The sequence below is a fragment of the Mastomys coucha genome, unplaced genomic scaffold (genome assembly GCF_008632895.1).
Source record: "Mastomys coucha isolate ucsf_1 unplaced genomic scaffold, UCSF_Mcou_1 pScaffold6, whole genome shotgun sequence".
Lineage (NCBI taxonomy): Eukaryota > Metazoa > Chordata > Mammalia > Rodentia > Muridae > Mastomys > Mastomys coucha.
The window spans coordinates 88,176,949-88,202,032 of NW_022196912.1; the positions used below are offsets into that span (position 1 = coordinate 88,176,949).

General features: G+C 37.1%; 1 protein-coding gene across 1 annotated transcript in view; it reads left to right on the forward strand.

Moving 5' to 3' along the window:
• The window catches only part of Mnat1 (MNAT1 component of CDK activating kinase), a 154,787-nt gene that overhangs the window by 71,705 nt on the left and 57,998 nt on the right, over nt 1–25,084 (forward strand). Inside the window, exon 6 of the mRNA XM_031357238.1 lies at nt 2,945–3,070. Coding sequence (XP_031213098.1) covers nt 2,945–3,070 — 126 coding nt within the window. The remainder of the gene's footprint in view (nt 1–2,944; nt 3,071–25,084) is intronic.

Consider the following 25,084-nt stretch of genomic DNA (forward strand, 5'->3'; position numbering starts at 1 on the left):
GAACCAGAGTCACTGGGCTGGTGGAGTTCCTGTGTGCCTGGTCCCGCTGGTCCCAGTTACTCCCAGTTGGTACTAAGATTATAATAAACTGGTTTTGGTTAGCAGCGTATTTAAAGTGAACACACTGTGTTGCTTCAATATATTTTTAGGAACCATGTGTATGTGTGTATCTTTATATGAATGGGTCAGCTGCCTGACCTAAGTGCTGGGCTCCTTGAGAGAGCAGCAAGCACCTTAACTGCTGAGTCATGTCTCCAGCCCCACTGTCTTGCTTTTTTATATGCAGTTTTGCTTTTTAGAATAAATATCAGTTATGCATAAGTATTTCAAATATTATAAGTTAGAAGCTAATTATTTAACTTTTAAAAATGATTTATTATTTATGTGTATGTGTGCATATCTGCTTATGGGTATGTGCATAAGAATTCAGGTTCTCTCCAAAGTGAGAGGAGCGCGTTGGGTTCCTTGGAACTGGAGTTCTAGGCAGCTGTCAGCAGCCTGGAGTGGGTGCTAGGAACCAAATATAGGTCCTTAGGCTAGGCAGATATTTCAGTCATTATGTGCTTACACTTTTAAATGAAAAATGTTCAGTTCTAAAAGTTAGATCCTCTGGATCAATAGCAAGTGCTTTTAACACTGAGTTATCTCTCTGGCCCTTGACATGACTTTACTACATTAATTAATTAATTATATGTGAGTGTATGATGTGCTTGTGGAGTTGCTTTATTACTGTCTTTATATATGTACTTGGGGATCAAACTCAGGTGTCCAGGCTTTTGGGCAAGCACTTTGACCTGTCCCTCTATCTTCCTAGCACAATGGTTTAACTTTTTAGCCAAGAATATTTGTTAATTTTTTACTTTCTGTATATGAAAAGATATACTTAAAAGATACTTTTGGCTATAGCCCATTTAAAATCTTATTTAATGTTATAGTTGATTACAAAATACCTAATGGAGATCTAAACTTGTTGCAGAAATACACCGCAATGTACTACAAGGGCTTTGTTGTTACTTGTTGTGAAAAATGAAACAAAGGTACTGAAGACTATCCTTCTATCTTTTCCCCCTCCCCCTTCCCCTTCCCTTCTCCCGCTTGTTCCCCCCACTTGCTCTGGCCCATAGGATTTTTTGTTTTGTTTTGTTTTTTAATTCGTTTCTCATTATGGATGGTTTTGAGCCACCATGTGGTTGTTGGGATTTGAACTCATGACCTCCGGAAGAGCAGTCGGTGCTTTTAACCACTGAGCCATCTCTCTAGCCCCTGAAGACTATTCTTATGTTATTTCTTACTCACCTTTATTCTTGCTAAACCCAGGTTTAGGATTAGGATTTATTTTTTGAAGAAAAGTGGTGTGAGTCCTAATGATTTTCATTTTCGTGATACTGCTCTGCAAAAATAATTTTGTTATAAAGTAATTTTGGGTTTTTTTTCTAAGACAGTATTTCATGTAGTACAGGCTGGCCTAGACCTCCATTTTTTTCCTACTAGGTATTTCAGCCTGTGTCACCATGCCTTTCTATGTTATAAAACTCCTAATGTTCTTGTGGAAGGAGAGAATCAGCTCCTGCATGTTTACTTTGACCTTTGCTCATGCTCTATGTGTGTTACACATACATGTGTGCGCGCGTGCGCACACACACACATACACACAGAAGTAAAGAAATGCAATTAAAAAAAATTAGCCTTGATGTGCATCTTTATCCTCACACAATTCTGTTAAATTGTAGTTGTTTGTTACTACTTCTGTCCTGGAACTTTAAAACAGTTACTTTAATTGTATTAATCAGCCACATTTGTGCCTGAAATTTTAGTGGATTAGAGTTGGAAGAAAAATAAGAACCAGTTGTAATGCTTGTTTTATATTATGAGATGTTAATGAAGGAGTTTCTTGAGGATTAAATTCTGGGTGACTGCTATTTTTAATGCTCAATACCCTGCTTTTTTGGTGGCTCCATGGAGTGAACCTAGAGTTTCAGATATGCTAGGTACAGCACTGCATCACTGAGCTGTGTCCCTTTCTCTGTTTATTTTTAGATGACCTCAATAAATTTCCTATGCTGGCCTTATACTTGCTGTTAGTCATTCACACTTAACTTTCTTGTACGAAGTAGAAGAGTGGGGGTTTTGATAATTTTTTCTTTGTTTCTACATACAGAATATATACTTTTATACTCTTTCTCTGCATGTGTTTCTGGATTCTTATTTAATTGACAGCTCAGAGAGGTAGAAATCTAGGTATCATTTAGTTTAGACCTAGGCTTCACAGTATCTCAAGCATGTAATTGCTCAACAGGATAAATAAGTTTCCATGTTAGGATCATATTAGGATAAGCAATTTGCTGCTCAAAATATGGGCACGTACAGATTTGTATAAACAGTGGTCCTATGTAGTATTGATGTATGATACTAAATGTTTATCATTTTGTTACTTGATTAAATTTTGATTTAAAATGTAAAAATGAAGTATAAAATAAACAAAGACACATGTGGTCGGACTTAAAATAGTTCCATTGTGCAAAACAGAAGAAAGATTTGCAAACAGCCTCAGGTGAAATCTAATAGGAACCATTTCAAATGGTCTGAACTCCAGGTGAAAAGAATGTGCCTCAGATAAACCTCTGGTCTAAGTTATACCCCTTTCCACTGTTCTTTTTGTGATTAGCTTTCTTTCTTTAATAAATGGGTTGGTGGCTAGATGAAATAGGACCCTATTATATTCTCTTTAAGGTAGACTTTATAAAATACTCGTTTGCAGATTATTTTGATTTATAAGTCTACAGCAGCCTTTTCTTATTATAGAATGTTAATATTCTTTTATAAAATCTTCTATATAAAGTGAATATTTAGGTTGACATCAAATGCTTATAGAAGAGGCCTACTTTGGAAGTGTTGTTGCTGTTTATTCTTTCTGTCTTAAGTTTTGTATTGAACTTTGTTGCAGGAGAGCTCCGACCTCCCTGTGGCTCTACTCTTGGCCCAGCATAAAGACAGATCTACCCAGCTGGAAATGCAGCTCGAGAAGCCCAGATCCATGAAGCCAGTGACGTTTTCCACCGGAATTAAAATGGGAAGCCTTGTTTTAATTGTTTATTTGAAAGATAGTTTTCAGGACTGTGCTTTTAAATTCTTTAGTATTATCTACAGTAAAGTGAATGCTTTAGATAAGTAAGAACAGATATGTTCTGGGTTAGATGTCTGGACATATGGACACATAGTATAAGGAAAGTGAAAAGTAGTACTTTTCAAGTGATGCAAAACTGTTTTTCAGAATGATAAGGATTAGTATGGTGGTGAGGGTATATTACTGGGGATGAGACCTAGGGTCTTGTACATGCTAGGCAAGAGCTGTTTCGCTGAGCTACATCCAAGGTCTGTTTTTCCTATTTTATAAACTTGCAATTGTATTGAACACTTCCTCAAAGAAAAGCAGATATATATTGTTAGGGAACAATTTATCTACTGGTATAAAGTAGAGGAGTAGTGGATTAATTTGTATTTTTCTCCAGATAGTTTTTTTTTCTACATAAATATATTTCAAAAATATTTTAATGCCAATTTTAATTTCTGTATTCTTTAAGGATAGAGTGATTTGAATTAAAACATTATTTAAAGTAGCCATTCAAAATAAGGATATGTTTATGAAGGTTTTTGCTGTAGTTATATATGAATTGTTAGTTTTATTTTTTATAACTTTCTAAATACATGTATTCATTGTGTGTGTGTGTATGTGTGTGTGTGTGTGTGTGTCTGTATCTGTGTCTGTCAGAGTGCATATGTGAAGGTCAAAGGACAACTTGTAGTTGATTCCTTCAGTCATGTAGGTTCTGGGGATCAAGTGTCAGTCATCAAGCTTAGCAGTAAGCCACTGAGTCATGTTACTGACCTGTGAATTGTTCACATTGTTATAATAACTTTTATGTGTTTTATATGGTTTTCAAATGATTAAGTGTATTTAAAAAGTAACAAAAGTATTATACATGGTGAAATTGTAGTTAAAGATTTAGACTGTAAAGTCAAGTTTGTCTCCTCCTCTGTGACATGGCAGTTACATAAGTGATTCATGTTACCAAGGATTTTTTTTTATTGTTATTAGATATTTTCTTTATTTACATGTCATATGATTTCTCCTTTCCCAGTTTCCCTTCCAAAAAACCCAAAAAACCAAAACCCAAAAAAACAACAAGAACAAACCCCTGTTGCCTCCCCCTGTCCCCTGCTTGCCACCCCACCCTCTCCCACTTATTTGTCCTGGCATTCCCCTACACTGGGGCATAGAATCTTCACAGGGCCAAGGGCCTCTCCTCCCATTGATGATCGACTTTGCAATCCTCTACTGTACACATGCTGCCAGAACAATCAGACCCCTCCATGTGCAGTCCTTGGTTGGTGGTTGAGTCCCTGGGAGCTCTGAGGGTACTAGTTAGTTCATATTGTTGTTCATCCTAAGGGGCTGCAAACCCTTCAGCTCCTTTGATCCTTTCTCTAACTCCATCATTGGGGACTCTGTACTCAGTTCAGTGGATGGCTGTGAGCCTCTACATCTGTTTTAGTCAGGTACTGTCAGAGCCTCTCAGGAGATAGCTATATCAGGCTGGCTTATCCTTCCTTCAGTCTCTGCTCCATAGTCAGTCTCTGCAATTCCTTCCATGGGTATTTCGTTTCCCCTTTTAAGAAGGAATGAAATGTCCACATTTTAGCCTTCCTTCTTCTTGAGTTTCTTGTGGTTTGTGGGTTGTTCTTCCTGTATTCCAAACTTCTGGGCTAATAACCACTTATCATGTGTGTTCTTTTGTGATTGGGTTACCTCACTCAGGATGATATTCTCCAGATCCATTTATTTCCCTAAGAATTTCATAAATTCATTGTTTTTAATAACTGATTAGTACTCCATTGTGTAGATGTACCACAATTTCTGTATCCATTCCTCTGTTGAGGGACATCTGGGTTGTTTCCAGTTTCTGGCTATTATAAATAAGGCTGCTATGAACATTGTGGAGCATGTGTCTTTATTACATGTTGGAGCATTTTCTGGGTATATGCCCAGGAGTGTTACCAAGGATGTTAAGGAGGAAATAGCCAACATCATGCCTGGCTGAGGGAGTGCTCAGGAGATGAGGTAATTGCTGTCAGTGATAGTGTGAGTTGATTGCACAGGTGACTATTCTCTTTTATTCCCTAACTGTCTGCATCCTGGTGTTATATACTGACTTGGAATTAGACATGCATTTAAATGTTGCTTCTAACTTTATTGATGTATGATCTTGACCAATTTGTCTATTTTCATTCTTTTCATCTATAAAGGTATTTGCTTCTTTTTAAGATTGTTCTGAGGATTAAATAATGTGTTCCTTAACTGCTCCTTGACATTTATAAGTATGAAGCAAACTAGGCATTCTTCCATATTCTGTAATATTTTGTTTTCATAATATAGTATATATGAAACATACTATATTCTACATGTGTCTAGTATTTATTAATATATTTGCTATATATTAATATATATTTGGAATTTTTATATTTTTACTTTTTTTCTTAAAATAATTCACTTTAAAATAGAAAGCTCCACCAATTAAGAATTACAGATCCATAGCTTGTTGTGAGTTGGTTTTAGTGTCTAATTATAAAATTTTAGCAAATAGAATTTCTCATCTTGTGTTAGTTCTCTGTAATTGTTTTCTTGCACCACCACTGTCCCAGTATTAATTACCCATGAACATGTCTTTATGTTAAGACCTTAAGTCATCATGTTTAAATTGTCAGTTTACCTTCCTTCCTTATTTCATCTATCAGTGTCACCTAGTAAGCGTTCCATAACTCTTGTGTACAAACTAGGGTAGTGAATAGATAGTTGATCAGAATTGTACCAAAGTTTATCTTAAAGAAAATCTTTAAATCTTTTAGTGACCTATAGAGGCTGTAAATGTTTGTCACTTTGACATTGTGGTAAGTGAATATTTTTTCACACTTAAGCTAGTTTATACTACTTTTAAAAATATCTAAAGTATCTCATTGGAGTGATGGTTCAGTTGGCAAAGTACGTGTCATACAGGCATGAAGTCCTGAGTCTAGTTCTCAGAACCCAGGTGTTTTTTGTTTTTTGGTTTTTGTTTTTAAATGTTAGACATGGTAGTGTGTGCTTGTGATCCCAGTGCTGGCTGGCAGAAACAAGTGAGTTCTTGAGCCTGGCTAAACAGCCAGCATAGCCTTGTCAGTAAGCCACAGGCCAATGAGAGACGCCCATCTTAAAAAGTCAAGCTGGGAAGTCCTTGAGGCATGATGCCAGAGATTGTCTTCTAGTTTCTATACATACATGATGTATTCACTGTTGTAGACATTTTTAATCCCAATCTAGGGTTTCTGACCTGGGATCATTCAATTCCCAGATAAAGGACACACAACTTTTTTATGTATAATAAACGTTAAACAACACAAGAGGTGAGCAGATATCTACTCACTATACTATTAGAATCTACTTTCCTAGCAATAACCCTGAGTTATTACTTACTATATTTCATTGGGGCTGTTTTTAATTCCAATTGGCCAGCCTTCAGGGCCACATTTTCATGACTCACCTAACCCATGGCAGTTTCTCTTTCTCCTGATTCTTCTCCAAACCCTCAAGTCCAAGAACTCTAAATCCCGTCTGTGTCTCTTCTACTCATCTATTGGCTGTTGGCATCTTTACTTGTCAATCAGAAATTACTTGGGGACAAGGTCACATAGTGTCATTTGGGTCTATGTGTGAACTCTGTCTCTGGGGCAACTAGGTCTTGAGGGACCAGTATTAACATTAGAATACAAGCAGCATCACGCCAACCCACACAATCCACACCTACACCTAAACTAAATATCTAATGTAATGTCAAGGATCCATAAAAGGAGCAGTAATAGAATTGTGTAAAACAGGACTAGCTGAGAGGATGTAGTACTTGCGAATAAGCACAAGGCTCAAGCACTACTAAAATGGTGCTTAGTAATACACACAGGCAGTTTCAACACTTAGGGAGTCAAGGCAGAAGGATCGTAATTCAAGGTTATCCTTGACTTCTTAGTGACTTTGAGGCCAACCTGGGTTAAGTGAGATCTTACCTCAAAGATGGAACAAAAATAAATATGTAGACTGGTTTTGCCATTGGAGATAACTTCTCTGAGGTGAATTCTAAAGACAGTATGCAATCACTTATAACAAGGTATATTTTATATTGTTTTATTTATTTATTTATTTATTCATTTATTTGAGACAGAGTTTCTCTGTATAGCACTGGCTGTCCTGGAGCTCACTCTGTAGACCAGGCTGGCCTCGAACTCAGAAATCCACCTGCCTCTGCCTCCCAAGTGCTGGGATTAAAGGCATGCGCCATCACTGCCCAGCTTTATGTTGTATTAATCAGTCCTCTTTAATGAAGATGAAGTGTGTAAGAACTTGGCAATTAAGAATCCACTCTCCCATCTGCTGCTCCCCTTCACCCCCCAAAAAGAGGATGGGGTTTGCAGCTTTTTGGTTGACATTTATATGTCGTTGTATGCTCATGAGTAAGTATTTTAAAGCTGTTCTTAAAGGCATACTATACCGAGGTGCAGAACTGAAAGATTAGTCCAGTCATTTTCTGGATGAAGTCTAGTGCTTAGATGACACAAAGCAGCCACATACCCAGAAATAACTCCATCCCCTGTTGAAAGAAGAACATTATGGGAATGCAAGCACAAATGGCTCAAAAATGTTACCATGCACACTTCTCATTGGAGATAATACTCTTAACTCTAAAACATACGGACTCTCTGCTCTTACCTTTTGCATGCGATAAAAAACTACTTTAGTTTTAGCAATTATATCACTGTTGCTACTATTTTCCAGTTATCTTTCTTTCCTAGTGCATATAATTAGAGATGATAGTCTAAGTAGAAGACACAGAACTCATCTTAACTTTCTTGCAAGTTCATTTTTTCCCACCTACCTACAGCAACTTGAGTATCTCAGTGATGGTTTGTCTGTTTCAGAATTGATCTAGACCCCCGCCTTTTCTTCATCTCAGCATCCTAGGCTCCTTGCTATCAGTTCATCTCTATTCTGACTACTTTACACTGTACTCTATAAACCTTTTAGGTGGTTCCCCAAATGAATGAATGATAACAAGTAAGCTACATTGAAAAAGTGGATAACTTTCTTGCTTAATATTTTGTTGTCTCTCTGGTTTACATAGAAAAAAATGCAGAATGTTATTCATTCTTCTCATATCTGAGAAAGTGACATTTATACTAATAAGTTCATGATGAAGTGATTTTGCCATGGAAAAATCCCAGTAGAGGAAACAGAAACAAAAGAGCCTTTGTAAGAAGTAGCTGTTTACAGAGTGTCTCCCCTACCATGCTTGCTCATTAGTGTCAGTCCAGGGAAACTGTCTTCCCAGCTTCACTTTTTGAAACATCATCTTAAGTAGCCCAAGCTGGCCTTGAACTCTCGATTTAGTAGGACATGATATTAAACCAAACTTGGTCTCCACCTCTCTGGTGCTTTGATTGTGGGAGTGAGCCACTGTACCCAGCTACACTGAATTTTTGATGGTCCTATCCTAAGTATCTTTTTCTTACCCACATGTCATTATTTTATATTACTTTATATTGTTAAACTCTGTAAATGTTTATTTCTATGTTTGGCATATAAACTTTGCAATCTTAACATTAAGAATATGACAGGGTGTAGTGAAATGTTCTAGGTGAGTGAATGAATGTTTACATTATGTTAATATTAATGGAGTCTAAAGATTCACAAATACTTTGAAGCTTCTTTGTTTTTATACTTGGGATATTTTTTTTTTTTGCATGAGATATTTTTAAGTGCTTGTGAAAACACTAACTGCAGTTTAGGAAGAATTAGTTATATTTGGTTTTCATTGAGACCTCTGAGCAGAATCTGACATTTCACAGCCATTCTTCCTGTTTTTCAGCTTACCTTCTTCTTGCCTCCTCCTCTGCCTTGTTTACTGAGTCTTAGAGGGGATTCTGTAAGTTCCTTACTTATGACTCAGCACTTGTCTGTCAGTATCATGCAGTAGCCATGTGTCTACTCTTCCACCATTCACTGGGAAGATGCATCATTTTATTTTTAAGGGCCTTGAATGTCCTTGGATTTGGGTAAAATCAATGTTCCACAAATAACAAGGCACAACTATATTTGTTAAGGTCAGCTTTAAAAGTTTTTGAAGGACTATCACTGATTAACAAATGAATTGTAATAACCACATGAGGAAGGTCTTTGTATGTGTCTATGTGTTTCCTTGGTGAGATTAGGAAGCAGCCACAGTTGCTCAGCAGCACACCTCCTGAGAGACAGAAGCTCAGTCTCAGGTCCTCGTGGAGAGCTTTAGCCAGTGTCCTGTAGCATGTGGCCATGAAGGCAAGACTGAGTGTTTAACAGGTAGCTCTGGGTCAGTATTGACGACTGTCCTAGAGACTAAGTCCTTAAGGGCGCATTCCCTGAGAGCATTCCTGAATTCCCACGATTGTTTGCTAGTAGAGATGCCTACCCACTGTTTGTGATCATTTTGGGGTTGAGAATGTTCTGTACAGATCTCTGTTTGTCCCTCCCCTCCCTCCCTCCCTCCCTCCCTCCCTCCCTATTCCCCTCTGGTGGAAGGTGTATCTTTGAATTAATTTTTAATCATTTTTAGCATAGTTGTAGAGAAAAAGCTTATTTCTGTGTTTATAGTGCCTTCATGTTCTATGTGTGCCCCAAAGAGCTCTCATATGGTGGACAGAAGACAATTATAGAAGTAGCTTCTTTCTCTCTCCACCATGTGAGTTTTGAGAATTGACCTCAGGTTATCAGGATTGGTGGCAAAGGACCTTTACTTGACAGAAGCCTTTGTCTACTGACCCCCAAACACCAAGTTTCATCTGCAAATATATGCATACTTTTCTTTTTTCTTTCATAAATCTCTTCATTTCTCATCTCCTACCCAGGTACTTTTTTGGATTCTTAAACTTGCTTACTTTGTTTGTTGAAATGTATGCTAGTTACTAGATTATAAATGTCTTGGGAGTAGAAGCTTCATATTGTCAGTTTTGTTTTCTTTTTCTTTTTCTTTTTTTTTTTTTTCCCCTTAGGATTCAGACTTTATTGGTTCAACAACGAAGAGCAAACAAAGCCTCAACTATCGCTCCGGAAGGCGTCAGTGTAGACGTGAAAGCCACCCTTGGACTTTTGTTTTGGTTTTTTGAGACAGGGTTTCTCTGTGTAGCCTTGTCTGTCCTGGAACTGTGTACACCAGGCTGGCCTTGAACTCAGAAATCCGCCTGCCTCTGCCTCCCAAGTGCTGGGATTAAAGGTGTGCACCACCACCACTTGACCTTGTCACTTAGTTTTATGTAATTATAAGAATGTAGTACTTAAATAGTGTTACGTATTCATAATCAGTTTTACATATACAAATGCAGGTGGTATGAATATATCCTATGTGGTGTAAAGAAAGCAGTCTTTACTAAGAAGTGTTGTTTAGACTTGAGTTATGAGACATGATAGTGAAGGGACAGAAAATGGGCATGTGAGGGACGAAATGGGACAGAACCCCGAGCTTCCTTAGTAGATGTCCATCCCAGGTAAGGCAGTAGTTACCGTTCTCTGTTTCCATCCTGTGAGTTCTGTTAGTCTTGCAGCCTTGCTAACACTCAGGCTTGTGAGCTTAAAATGTATTTTAACTGGGTTAAATAGGTATTGGTGGCATCTCAATATGGTTTTGGAATTTCCTCCAGTTTAATGATATTTACAATTTCTTTGCATATTTCTTTGACATTAGTATTAATTTTGTTTTATACATGCATATATATATGCATATACATGTATATACACATTCCTCACATTCCCATAATATAAATAACATATCATGGTATTTATATCATAATATAAATATCATTTATTTATATATACAAAGTGATGTACTAGTTGCTATAAATTATAATATGATTCTTTTAGTAGAATGATTAAGTCAGAATAAGTGATATTTCCATTTCTTAAATATTTATCATTTTCTTGTTTTGGGAATATCTCAGAGCCCATCCTATTTATGCTTGTGTTTTTGGCTAAAGTTGCTCACATGCAGTGCGACATTAGCCACGCTCTTCCTTTATAGTTGTACCTTGTACCTGCTCCCCTCCTCCCCTCCTCCCCTCCTTTCAGCTAGCCACCGTCTGCGTCTGCTGGATCAGCTACCTAATATCCTCTAGTCCATCCATGCTGCTGAGACACAGAACCCCATGTGTTTGCACAGCTGATATTCCATTTTAAGCATTTACCACACTTTGTTTTATCTGTCTGTGGGTGGGTATGCAGGCTGACTGGCTGGCTTGGCCATAGGGAAAGTCCTGCAGTAAACAGGAATGCAGACAGCTCTTTGACACACTCATCTTCTTACCCTAGGATATTTATCCAGTAGTAGAATTAACGTCTGTGCCCATCAGTTCTCTTTGCAGTGTTTTGAGGAACTTTCCTGCTGCTTTTGATAGTGGCTGTGCTGGTTTGCACCCTCACCAGTTGTCTGAGAGCTGCCTTCTTTGCCGTGCCCAGCACTTGTCATTTGCTGATAGCTGTTCTGCATGGAGGTAGGGTCATGGTTTTGACCCATAAGCCTGATGGTTAGTGCTGCCAAGCACTTGTCATTTACATGTTGGTTATTTGTATATTCAAAAGAAATATCTGGCCGGGCAGTGGTAGCGCCCATCTTTAATCCCAGCACTTGGGAGGCAGAGGCAGGCGGATTTCTGAGTTCGAGGCCAACCTGGTCTACAGAGTGAGTTCCAGGACAGCCAGTGCTACACAGAGAAACCCTGTCTCACAAAAAAAAAAAAAAAGAACTATCTGTCTGTACCATCTCATTCCTAATCAGGTCATTTACTACTGTTTTCACTGTTGGGTTGACTGTCTTATATTATGGATAGGTTGAAGATATCTTTTCTCATCAGTTTTGTGTTTGGTTTTGCCTTTCTAGTTCCTTACCTGTATTATTAGTTTTGTTGTTGTTTTGTGTGTGTGTGTGTGTGTGTGTGTGTGTGTGTTTTTGTAGAGGCATATTTTCTCTGCATAGTTCTGGCTGTCCTGGAACTCACTCTGTTGACCAGGCAGGCCTCAAACTCAGAGATCCCCTGCCTCTCCCTCCAGAGAACGGGGTTTAAGGCATGTGCTACCATGACCAGCTATATTGTTTGTTTGTTTGTTTGTTTGTTTTTATAAAAGTCTTTTGAGTCTTTTTTCTAGATTTTCTAATAGGCATTTCTAACCTTAAATTTCCCCATTAGTGTGGCTTTTTGCTGTATCCCATAGGTATCTGTATGTTGCATATCTGTTTTCATTTATTTCAAGAAGTTTTAACTTTTCCTTTATTCCTTTCACTTATCCTTTGTGCTCAGGAGCATGCTGCTTAGCCTCGGTATCTTTGCAGATTTTGGAGTTCCTTTGGTAATTTATTAGGGAAGATATATACTGTACTTTTCGTTGCTTAGCTTATGTTGAGACTTGTCTTGTGGCCTAATATAATAATGTTCCATCTACTAAAGAGAAGACTGTGTGTTCTCTAGCTGTTGGGGACATTGTTTTGTAAAAGTCTTCTTGCCACTTGCTTTATAGTTCTTTTCTGATGACAACTTACTGACTTTTCTTTCTGGAGGATTTGTCTATTGAAAAGCTGTCACATTGGGTTTGATCTGTTGTTTCCTTTGCTGTGAGCTGTCATCTTGCTTTGGTATATCTGAATAGCTTAAATCTATTTTTATTTGGTTTTTATCAACTGCATATAAATGAACAATGATTTCATTGGAAAACCCTGCAAAACACGTAACAAAGAAATAAGTTTGTAGTTTATACAAACTCCTTTAAATCTAAGAGATTACTTTCAAGAAAAGCAAAATACTTGACAAAACATGACAGGCATACTGATAAAAGCACATGTTAATGAGGCATGTTGGTAACTTGGATGATTTTGTTGTGTGTTTGAGGCTTTAGTGCGAGCAGGCAATTTAAATATTTCATTACATTTAGACTTGGAGATTAAATTCATCTCATTTGATGCCTTTTCCCTCAAGTCTCATGGCCTGGGATTCAGTAATAGCTCTTTGAGGAGGGACAACTTCAACACTATTACTAGTGAGAAATAGAAATACTAATGAAGGTTTTGTTTGAGCACATGCTGTTTGAGTTCGTGTTGTGAGGCCTTTTGGTCTCTTGTTTAATTCTCTTTTCTCCTGCCTTACAGTATTTTGAACTCATGAAATAATTTTCTATATATATATGTCAGATAAAAATAAAGCCTGTCATCACCAGGTATAAAACATAAAAATAAGGTTGATAGTGATCAGAAGTTTTAACTTTTCTTAATGGTCTGTATGATCTTGATTAGACATTTTATTTCAATAATACTGAATGATAGTATTTAATACTAATATGATACCAATGTATTTAACACTGCATTAAAAATGCACATTCTCTTTAGATGTTTATGTCAATAAACATTGGGTAATATCATTGCTATGTAATGTCTAGAGCTCCAGTTCCCAGCTAGAGATTTGATTTGCTGCTTTATTCCTTTAAAAGTGTTACTATGAACTATAGACAGGCAAAGGCAAGAATGGGGGTGGCAGATGGCAGGGAAACAAAACAGTAAAGTTCTACAGCCTTGTTTGTTTTGGCTAGTTCTTGTCCTGAGCACATGGAAATACTTTGCACATTTGAGAATTGTGAGCTTCTACCGTAAATCATTCATATAGCAGAAACACAATTAGATTATTCTGTTGGGACTTTTTGTTTCTGGTGCTTCCTTTGTCATAAGTAAATAAATTTCTTCTTTCAAATCATATTTTTGATAATATATTTGGAACATCAGAAGCACAAATTTAAATTGGGTGATACAGTTAATATAAACAATGGTATATTTATCTAACATTTCCTTGTTATTCATAGTTTTCTGCTATAAAAATAAATGTTATTACTGGGAAGAGACAACATATTTACCAAAAGTCAATGTAGTGAAGTGTTTACAACTGCCTTTGTTCCTAGATTTCTTGTATATTAATTGGCATAATTATAAGACTAAAATCCATGTTCTAGTGTTAAGTGCACTTGCATGTATAGATGCAATATGGGAATTATTAATCACCCCACTTGTTATTGATGTGTTCACTAAGTACAAGATACAGGGAGAGGCAGAGTGAAAGTACAAGCCTGCAGGTTATTTGTTTAGTTAGGTTTTATTTTAGCAGTGTGTCTCTTGTGTTGAACATGTTAAGCTTGAGAGAGACCAGCAAAGACTTGATCCAGGACCATCCCTTTCTGAACAACTATATTATGTATGGTAGTAGATCCTTCAATGCTGTGCTGCAAATAGCTCTTTTAAATAAAGATCATTGGCACTGATAAGGCTTTGTAAAATAATTTTTTAAATTCAAAATTACTAATTTTAGTTTAGAGATCATAGCCACAGATGTAATTATGATTTCTGATACAAGCTCAGTGTTCCTGGAAATGGTAAGTGATGTTGTACACTTTTTCTTGGCTCTTCCAAGTTCTAGAAAAGTTACACTACCCTTTTCTCAAATGTTGTCAAGCTAGTTCCTTGTGTCCTATAAGGTTATGAATTGTACCTTTCTCATAGGAGCATTTGTATTGGGCATAGGAAGTAGTGGAGAATAATTAGTCTCATTTTTTTTTGAGTCTGATAGTACAAGCAATAGAACCTGAACCCCCATTTATAGAACACAGAGCTGTGATGGCCATATTGCTTCAATGTCACAGCAGACGGGCTCAGATGGGCTCAGATTCTGGTGGTGTGAGTTAATGCCTATGGGATCTGCACAGATAAGCTCAGGCATCTTTACACTGTACCTTGCAGTGGGCTATTCATATGACTAAAATAACATAGTGAAGTACTCAGAGAGTGTCCTTTCGATAATCTTAGATGTCAGTTACAAGGTAAACTGCTTCCCATATTTAACAGTTTCTCGTAAAGATTTCCTTTTTAAAAACTAAAGAAATTATCAACAAAGATGTCAAAGCAAGAGAGTGATTAGGTGAGTAACTCCATGTGTAAGATCATCTTACACTTTAATATAGGGCTTTTGGAGGTCTAGCACAGGCATACTGTGGAAGATGTCACTATCAAGTCAGAGGCACTGACACCCTGCTACTGGAGAAAAATGTCATTATATTGCGTCTTGTGGCTTAAAGAAAGGTGGTTGTGAATACTGTATGAATATTTTTGAGAATGAATGACATCTACTGGGCCTAACAGTGATGGGTGTCATGGGCAGCTCCTGGCATTTATCAAGTCATGTGAATGTGGGTGTGGGAGAGTAAGTATTGGGTATGAGCTACATCTGTACACTCTTAGTGCATCCAGATTCTTACTCTATAATAGTATTAATGTTACTGCTATAAATAGAGTATGTTCAAAGTCTTCAGAAGATATTTGGGGATATTAATAAAGATTTTCATTTTCTTTGGTGGCAACTTTGGCTCTTTTGGGCAACGTTGGTCCTATGAATGTGGGAAAAGTGACTGAATTTGTTTTGTCCTGTATGAATTTTAATGATAGACTTGGGTGTGGACTGGGCTCTGAATCTCATGCTATTGTTGCACAGGATTCCTGGTGATAACTAGTCAGTTGTACCAAGTGAGTTCTGACTTCTTTTGTTGGTGGTTTTGAGAATGACAGTTGGCCTCAGTGGACTTGCTCATGGAAGACTGGAGACGTCAGCAGCTGTGATACTGTGCGTGGTGGGTTTGGCCCTAGAGGGAGGCTTCATTGTACTGATAGAGAAGAGCTGCGCACTTTCATGTTCTCGTGTCACCATGAGGAGTCTGGAGGTTTTGCAAACAGGCCAGGAGGTGTGGTGGATCCTTTTCATATCTTGTTTGGCATTGCTGTGTTAGAAGATTAACCCTATTAGTTCTGTCTTTTGAATGCCTGAAGAAGTGTTTCAGAGGGTGGGTAGTCTACAAAGAGCTGGGGTAAGCCTCGCAGTGGTGGCGCACACCTTTAATCCCAGCTCTTGGGAGGCAGAAGCAGGCGGATTTCTGAGTTCGAGGCCAACCTGGTCTATAGAGTGAGTTCCAGGACAGCCAGAGGTATACAGAGAAACCCTGTCTTGAAAAACAAACAAACAAACAAATAAAAAGAGCTGGGCTCAGAGATCAGAGAATGTAATCTTAACATTGCTGTATTTGAATCACTTTTCGAACCTAATGGTGACTACTGCTAATATTTTTGTACATCATTCTAACTTAGTGATAAATTATGTAAATTATATATCCTAAAATACCTATTTAGATCTTCTTGTCTGTACCAGAGATATATGTTTTTGAAGTCTTTATAATAGCAGACTTAAAAAAAAGCTAGTGTTTCATTGATGCCTCCATATGACCTGTTGGCCTGTAACAATCATGATGGAAAACGATTTTGTTAACAGTACTAACTGATAGGAGTGAATTAGTTACATTCATGATTTAAGTAAAAAATGCACAAAATTAAAAAAAAAACAACCTTGATTATAGAATCTTAAGCCCTTTAGAGAGTGGAGGGGAGGGAGAACTTTTTGTTCTAAGTTATAAATAGACTAACAATAAATGTTACAATCTTTTATAAATTATTAATGAGTTTATAAGTCATTAAAAGGATGATATAAAATGATATTTTATAGATAATTGGAATTCTAAAAGTAATTCTGTTACTTCTTAATATTTTGTGGGATTTTCTGCTAAGAAGATATGGTCTGGTTAAATGCATAATGAGACTAACTGCAGTCTGACAATCCATTAGAATTGCTGAAAACAAAAAAACAAGAATGCAAAGTATGTCAGCGCCTCAGATGACCTCAGGGTTTAGAAATAGCCTTGTTTTCTTAAGTGAAATCCTAGAGTTAGGGAAGCTGCGTAAGCCCTCGTTCTCTTGTCCTCTGTGGCAGTGCTGACTGATGCCAAAGCAAGGACACGTGTCTCTGCTGTCAGAATCATGTCTTATGAAACAGGAAGTTTAGGTCTGCTTTTCTGAGACACTGTGGTTTTATGCCTTAATTAGATATGGAGACTTTTGTCTGTGTCACATAGATGTTTGTCTCTGACTGTGGAAGGGAATTCTTGTTTTGTTTTGTAGACTGTTTCTTTCAGTTGCTGGGCCTGAAAAGGTACTTAGGAGATTTGTCTGGAGACAAAGAGGAGCTTATCTTAGACTTGAGTACTTTGCTGGTAGCTTGTGAGTCTTTAGCCATACACAAGGACAGACGAGAGAATCAAATAAGTAATAAATCAATCAAATAAGTAGAAGAGAGAACATTACGGAAAGAATCAAAAGTTGAGAGGTTAGTAAGATTGTGGACGATCTGTCCTAGCCTATGTAGTTCTGAGGGTCCTTGGGTTTTGTTATTTCTGGACCCCAAGTTAACCCTGGTTTTCCGTGTTCTTTTAAGTTCTCATCACAGGAAACCTGGTCCTGCTCTCATTAAGCCATGTTGAAGAAATGTTAGTGTTCTGTATTTGTCTTTTTCTTTTTTAAAAAGAAATTATAAGGACAAAAAGTATAAAGATTATTTCTGTTGGTAATTAATATACACAAATTTTAAGCAAGACACAAAATAAGTAAATAATCCTTAGTCTGTTTTAAAAAGAACGACTTTATATATTGCTTAAGAAAAATGCTTTTTTAAAAATATCAATAATGAGCTGGGTAGTGGTGGCAAGTGCCTTTAATCCCAGCACTTGGGAGGCAGAGGCAGGTGGATTTCTGAGTTCGAGGCCAGCCAGTGCTATACAGAGAAACCGTGTTTCAAAAATCTATAAAAAAAAAAAATCAATAATGTAGTAACTATTCTAGATGTTTATCAAACAAAACCATACAATTCCATTTCTCCCTCTTACACCTTACTGAAGTCAGGAAGTTTTTCTTGTGGCAGATTCAGGTTGTGGCTTAAGATCAGGGAGCATAATAGGATTCATAGTGGCAGGAGGGGTGAGCTGCTTGGGAATTTAGGGGTATCCTGTTGTGGGGACATGTAGTGCCTGAGAAAGGCACTAGGTGCTAGATGGGAATACAAAGGACAAAATGAAAAAAAAGATAAAAACTTTAAGCATTTTAAAGCTTTGCCTAAGTACCAGCTATGCCCCCAAGAAAAAGAAAGCAACATTTTCTTTAATTTCCTTCTGTATTGTTCCCAGTGCCCAAGACAAAATTAAAGATTATTAATGTACATTATATGTTGTCAGTCTGGGATCACACTATCATTTATAATGTTCCTTCTACAGGAAGATGGTTTGCACTTCATTATAAACAGATCCCACGTCCTTTTGCCTTTTTTGGGAGGGCGGGATAGGCTTTTGCTATGCTGCCAGGCTGTCTAGGCAGTTTGTAACCCAGACTGCCTTTGAATTACCTATCCTCTCACCTCACCTCCACACTGGAAATACTATAAGCCTGCAACACCATGTCAGGCTATTCTACACAGCAATCTATAAAGGTTGCATTAGATGTATTGATAATTGTCTGCAGTGATTCTATGTGGTAGGGTATTGAATGACAGTGAAGGTGGTATGAAAGATCCTCCTCATGATGTGGTGATGATGATGATGATGATGTAGCAGCACTGATAATAAAGGGCATTTTGTAGGCAGTTTGACACTGGTGAGTCCTTTATATTTTATTTAATTTCTTAAATATACTTATAAGCAAAACTGAGACTTAATAAAAGTCCCTTTCCTGTTCATCTTTGTTCAGAATATACATTTCAAGATATAAGATGACCTTTTGGGTTGCATAAGCTCCCTCAACTCTGTCTCTCATTGTCTCTGTCTGTCTGTCTGTCTGTCTGTCTTAATCCATGTGTGTACATGTGGAGGTCAGTAGACATCAGATATCTTCCTCTAATTGCTCTCCATCTCAGTTTTTGAGACAGTTTGTCACTGAACCTGAAGCTCACTCACTGTTTTAATTAGACTGACTGGCTCAGAGAGCCCCTGGGATTCTTCTCTCTGCCCCCTCCCTTCTCGCTGCTGGGGTTAGTTTCCTGGTGCTGGGCATATTACTCATGGAACCATTTCCCCAGCCAAAAGCTCATATTTTTAGTATTGTATTATCTTAAAGACATGTCTATGGGATGCTATAGGCAAGTAGACAGTATACTTGTTTTCTTACTGGTAAGAAGATATATTGATGATAAAGATATTGTGGTGTGAAAAATCAAAGCAAGTAGAGGGAAAAATTGTTCTACAGCCTTATTGGTTGAGTTCTAGGCCAGTTAGAGACCCTTGTTTCAGAAAGCAAGTTGAATGGAGTCTGAAGAATGACACCCAAGGTTGATCTTTGGCTCCCACACATATGCCATACATGTAGATACACCTATGTATGCACATGAGAACATACACACCCACCCACCTCCAGTTTTTCAGATCAGTTTCTGAGTCATTTTATAGATGTTTGGTTTGTTTTATGAGTATCAATTTTTATGGTGTTCCATATAGAATAGATTCATATTGTGAATATTTCAGGTCAATAATTTTCTTATATACTTAATTTTTTCAAGATGTATTGCCTGTAAAACACTTAAAGTTTTTATTATTATTATTATTATTTAATTTCTTAAGCTTATAATATAATTGGATCATTTCCTCCTTTCCTTCCTTTCTCCTGTCCCTCCATGCACCTCGACTTGCTCCTCCCAATCTCATGGCTTCTTTGTCTTCAGTTGTTGTCACACATACACAGATGCGAAACCACTTAAAGTTTAATACTTTTATTCTCAGAGAGACTTCATTTTCTAAGAAAAGGTGTTTTGGTTTAGAGAATAACAAATGGCCGAAACTCTTCTAAATTTTTTATTCCCTAAAGGGAGATATAGTAGAGATAGGAACTGCTTGAGAAAGCCTTTCTAAAAAACTGAAATAACAATGGTAAACTAATGAATGGGTTTCATCTTTAGCTGAAGACAAAGTATATTTGGTGTTGTTTATGAATATGCTTAGTTTACTTGCTAGTGAACTCCTAATTCCTACAAATGTCCTTAGTGTTTTTAAAACCACAACATAATTTAATAATAAATTATTTTAAAACGTATTCAGAAAAGCACTACAGGCATTTTCCAGTTTGTGTACTTGGCGTTAATGAGAATATCAAAATATTACAGAGAGGAAATTCCCACTTGACTCAGTATCCCTCAGGGTCTAAAATGTTTAGAGCTGAGAGTCCGGTTTGATCTTGACTTTCAGAATAGAACACTTCTGCCAGTCCGGGAGGTTTGCTCGTTTGTCCTTCCTTTCTTTCTTTTTACAACAAGGCAGTACTTTTTTCCAGATCAATTATCAAGTGCTGAAGAATTAATTTAAACAGTATGGTAATTCCCATTTTTAGAGAAATTTCTTAAAAATTCTCCTGCCCCTAGAGAATAATCAGCTCTGAGTTCCTGAGGAGCCTGCTGAGGGTGCTTCAAGCAAAGTCTGAAAGAATGGGAAGTTTCTGGTTTTTAAAAGACCAATGAGTGCTGTGAGATTAAAAGCAGTAACAAACAAACCTATTTTCTTATCGTGTAGTCTGTAAGCACAGGGTTGGAATAATGATTTTATCGCCTTTACCAGCAAGGCAGGTAATTGTTCGAGGATCTGAGGATTAAGAGTGCTATTGCTTCAAATGTATGTTAGCTGACTAATTTTCACAACCCTTAGTACATAGCTTTGTGAACTAGCTTTTTTTCCCAGTGTAAAATGAATCTTAATATGTCTTGCAATTAATGACAAATAAGAAATGTTGTAATTAAGAGATGGTCTGTTTATTTAAGAGCCTTCAAAGGTTGTAAAAGATTATACTTGGCTATATGTGAAGGATAAATGTTGTGAAATAATGCCCCTCAGGTCCCCTTTATAATAAATCTCAGCTGTGTGTTCAGCAAAAGGGCTCAGTGCCAAAGAGAACAGGTTCAACTTGTCTGTGAGGATTTGCACCGCAGCAAAGCGTACAACTGCTTTGTAGAGGTCACAATGGAGGTCACAGGCATGTGCAACAGAGTTAGAGTGGCTTTAAAAAACACCGTAGAACCTAGTGCTGCTTGCTATTTAAGAGTCAGCCTTAACTTCAAACAATAAAAGTATAGCTAGATCATAAAAGTACATACTGAGTACAGTTCTCAGTCTGTTTCCAAATGGACTTACAGTAACTTCATCAGCACCTTGTAGCAGATCTTCCTAAAGATCTTCAGAGTAATAATTTCATAATTTCCCTGATGTAGAAAAAGTGTTTTATTTGGTAATTCTGATTTTGTTTAGTGGAATAAGATATTGCGTTAGCTTCTTATGATGAGGACAGGCGACTGGAGATGAGTTCCAGTGCAAGATCAGATGCATGAGATGGTGAGAAGGTGCATATCTTTACTGAGTCGGATTTCTCTTGATTTTAATAGGACCAGTCTAACAACAGCAGCAAAGAAAATACGGTATTACAATACTACCATAACTTTCCCCAAGTATCTTAGGTTCATCCGTATGTTTATCCATCCATCCATCCATCCATCCATCCATCCATCCATCCATCCATCCATCCATCTATCTACCTATCTATCTATGTAAATTTTTAGAAGAGACAATTCAGAAATAGCCTGTGGAGAGGTGGTGAGAGCCAGGCAAGGAAGCCTTAGGTTTGATAGAAGGAATTCCAGAAAGCTACAGAAGGAAATAAGTAGATGCAGAACTAGGCTGAGCTGTGTTTTGCCTAAAGTTATATCTGAATACTTTTTCTTGTTTTGGTGACCATGTTTATTTTCAGTGGTGATTATAGCAAAGCAACAGGCAGCCGTTGCTGTCGGTGGGAGATTAAGTGGTAATCTGTAGAATGTGTTTCAGCAAAGGCAGCTGATTGGCGGCAACACCTGTCCTAGCAACTGGTCATATGTTAGTACTTACCAGTGTTAAAATACCAAGCTGTAAAATTTAGAAGCACTTGAAAGTTAGGTTTTTCATTGCCCTTAGGTTACTGTTTTACTAAGTATACATCTCTTCAATTTACATTTTGGTTTTTTTTTGATAAAAGAAAGTCTATAGAATAAAATTAGATTTATCCCACAGAATTAAAACAAAAAGCAAAACCTAAAGCAAACCATGTGACAGTTTAGATGCGTTTGCGTTTGTGTGAGCCGCACTTATGCTGAGCGATACATAGGCTTTCAGATGGAACCTGAAAGGACTGTGTGCTGCTTTTGTAATCCATAGGGTAAACATGAAGCGTTCACTGTCAAAGATTCAGTCAAATGCAGCTTGAAGAACCGATTAGCCCGGTGGCTCCTTAAAGGCACTTTATTTCAACATTGCTAGGAGTTATTTTTTTTAGTTGAAATAGTCTTGTTGATCATATTTCAAAGTGTATACAACTTATAATGATTGACAAGTCATCAGTTTCTGTTGATGACCTCTGTTAGAGGAAGAGATTGGTTTTGCTTATTATACAAAGAAAACTAAACATAAGAAAAAATATATGTATAAAAGCTAGAGTTTATTTCTCAGTATTGATGTAATTTGCCTGTCTGAATGTATTTTAGAAATAAGTTTGTAAATATTTTCTGCCAATGACATCTTATTTTCATTTTAAAAGAACCTATATATTAATACATAAATAAGAATCTTATATTTAATAATTCATGACTATAAATCCATATTGTGGCACATTAATTTATGCATGTTGATAAATATTTTAAAGTAGGGTTAGTTCTGGTGATACATGTTATATTATAGCTCCACACTGGCTACCATGTGCTAAATATTTGGTAAGTGAATTATGTTTCTGTGATAGATACATGCTTAGTATCTCTGGCAGTGAAGGGTTTAAAACCTGGGTAGAGGTTTAGAGCGATGGCTCAGCAGTAAAGAGCACTAGCTGCTCGTGCAGAGGACCTGGGGTCAGTTCCCAGCGCCTGTATGGTGGCTTGTTACAAACACCTTTAATCCCAGCACTTAGGAGGCAGAGGCAGACAGATCTCTGAGTCTGAGGCTAGCCTGGTCTACAGAATGAGTTCTAGGACATCCAGGGCTACACAGAGAAACCATGTCAAAAAACAGAAAGAGATTTTATTTATATACTCCAGTTCTAGAAGAACCAGTGCTGCTTCCTGGCCTTCATAATCCCCAGACATACACATAATGCATATTTTTTTAAAAAAAAATCTTACTGGGCAGTGGTGGTACACACCTTTAATCCTATCACTTGGGGCAGAGGTAAGAGACAGGTTAAGCTCTGTGAGTTTGTGGCCAGCCTGGTCTTCAGAACAAATTCCAGGACATCCAGGGCTATACAGAGAAACCCAGTCTCAAAAAAATCAAAACCAAAGCCACCTAACCAACCAAAAAGAAAAAAAGGCATACACACAAACAAACAAACAAACAAACAAAAACTTTAGAAAAGTATCCCCAAACCTAGGTAGGGGATTAGTTATTTGTATTGTGTTGTGATATAATACCTAACAAAAGAAACTGTACAGTCGTTACTTATTCTACAGTAGTTCAAAGGCCCTTAAATAGAAGTTAGAGATCTGTCTACATTATTTGGTTGGGTGAGGTAAAGGATTGAAAGGGCCATTACAAAAACACCTGTTCATTCTTGAATTAAGCATTCCTAATGTATTAAGCACTGTATCAGGCACGGAGTACATATGACTCAGTGTTTATAGCTTCTTACAATGTTTTTACTGAAATATGTTTTGTTTTGTTTACAGAGTAAAGGTACATTTAGGTAAACTTTGCATGAACCAATTTTATATTTTATTGCAATCAGAAATGTAGATAAATGTACAAGTTGTCATTATCACTGACTGACTGCTAGTTCACTTTTGGTGTCAAGATAACAATGTTTTCTTGAAAATTACTCTTATAGGGACTAACAGCAAATCAGCTAAGATGTTGTATGCCTAAAAAGCTCATTTTGAAATTTCTGGCAAATACTGTATTTTTTAAAAAAAAATAAAACAAAAAAAAATTAAAACAATTAGCACAGTCTTTTTAAGGAAAGTGGTTTTTGTCTCACCAGATAGTCTCCCTTGATGTTTTTCTTTTCTGGTCTTTTTATAGAAACAGACATGATTTGCTGGACGCTATGTCCTCTTGGCAACAAATTCTAGTCCAGCAGCAAGACAAGCATCAGAGAAGGAATTAAAAACAGTTCTCTCAACACTGTGTTGTTTGTCAGTGCCCAAGGAAAATAAGCTTAAAACAACAAAAATAAAGCAAATAAATTCCATGGGTTCTCTCTTCCCTCTCTTGAGACTAGGTCTTGCTGTAGCCCTAACCTCCATTGTGACCTTCCTGTGGCTTATTGTGTCCCTCCCACTCCTCCCCCGAATACTCAGCCTGCAGGTAGCCACCCTAACCTTGCACTCCTAAATAAGTCACTTTTTATTTTTGAAACTCTTTTTGCAGTAGTTTATATTGGTATACCAATACATACCTAAAATTAGAGTTGAGATATTGTTAAAGAACATTTCTCTATGTAGTACTTGAACACTAAATGATGGGTTTTGAGAGTGAACATTGCAAATGGATTTGTATGACAGAATTGTTTCCTATGGTGGACAGATCGTGATGACATTTCAGAGCCAATTTGCTAGAAACGTTATTAAAGTCTTGTCTTGGCCAAAAGAGAGTATAATATAGCTCCTTTGGACCATTTGATTGCTAATGTTCAAAGATAGCTTCAAAATCTGAGTATTACTGATGAGCTGGTTTAGTGTACACAGGATGAGACCTCCTCTTTAAATTTCTTTTTAAGGATTTATTTATTTACTATATGTGAATACACTGTAGTGGTCTTCAGACACACCAGAAGAGGGCATCAGATCTCATTACGGGTGGTTGTAAGCCACCATGTGGATGCTGGGATTTGAACTCATGACCTTTGGAAGAGCAGTCGGTGCTCTTACCCGCTGAGCCATCTCTCCAGCCCCGCAAATATATTTTGAGAGGGAAACATTTTAGGTTGTTGCCTAACATGTTTTAAAAGATAAAGGGTCATAAACGCTGATTCTAGGAATAAGTTATCATTAGAATGCTTAAAAAGTTTTTTTTTTTTTTTTTTTTTTTTTT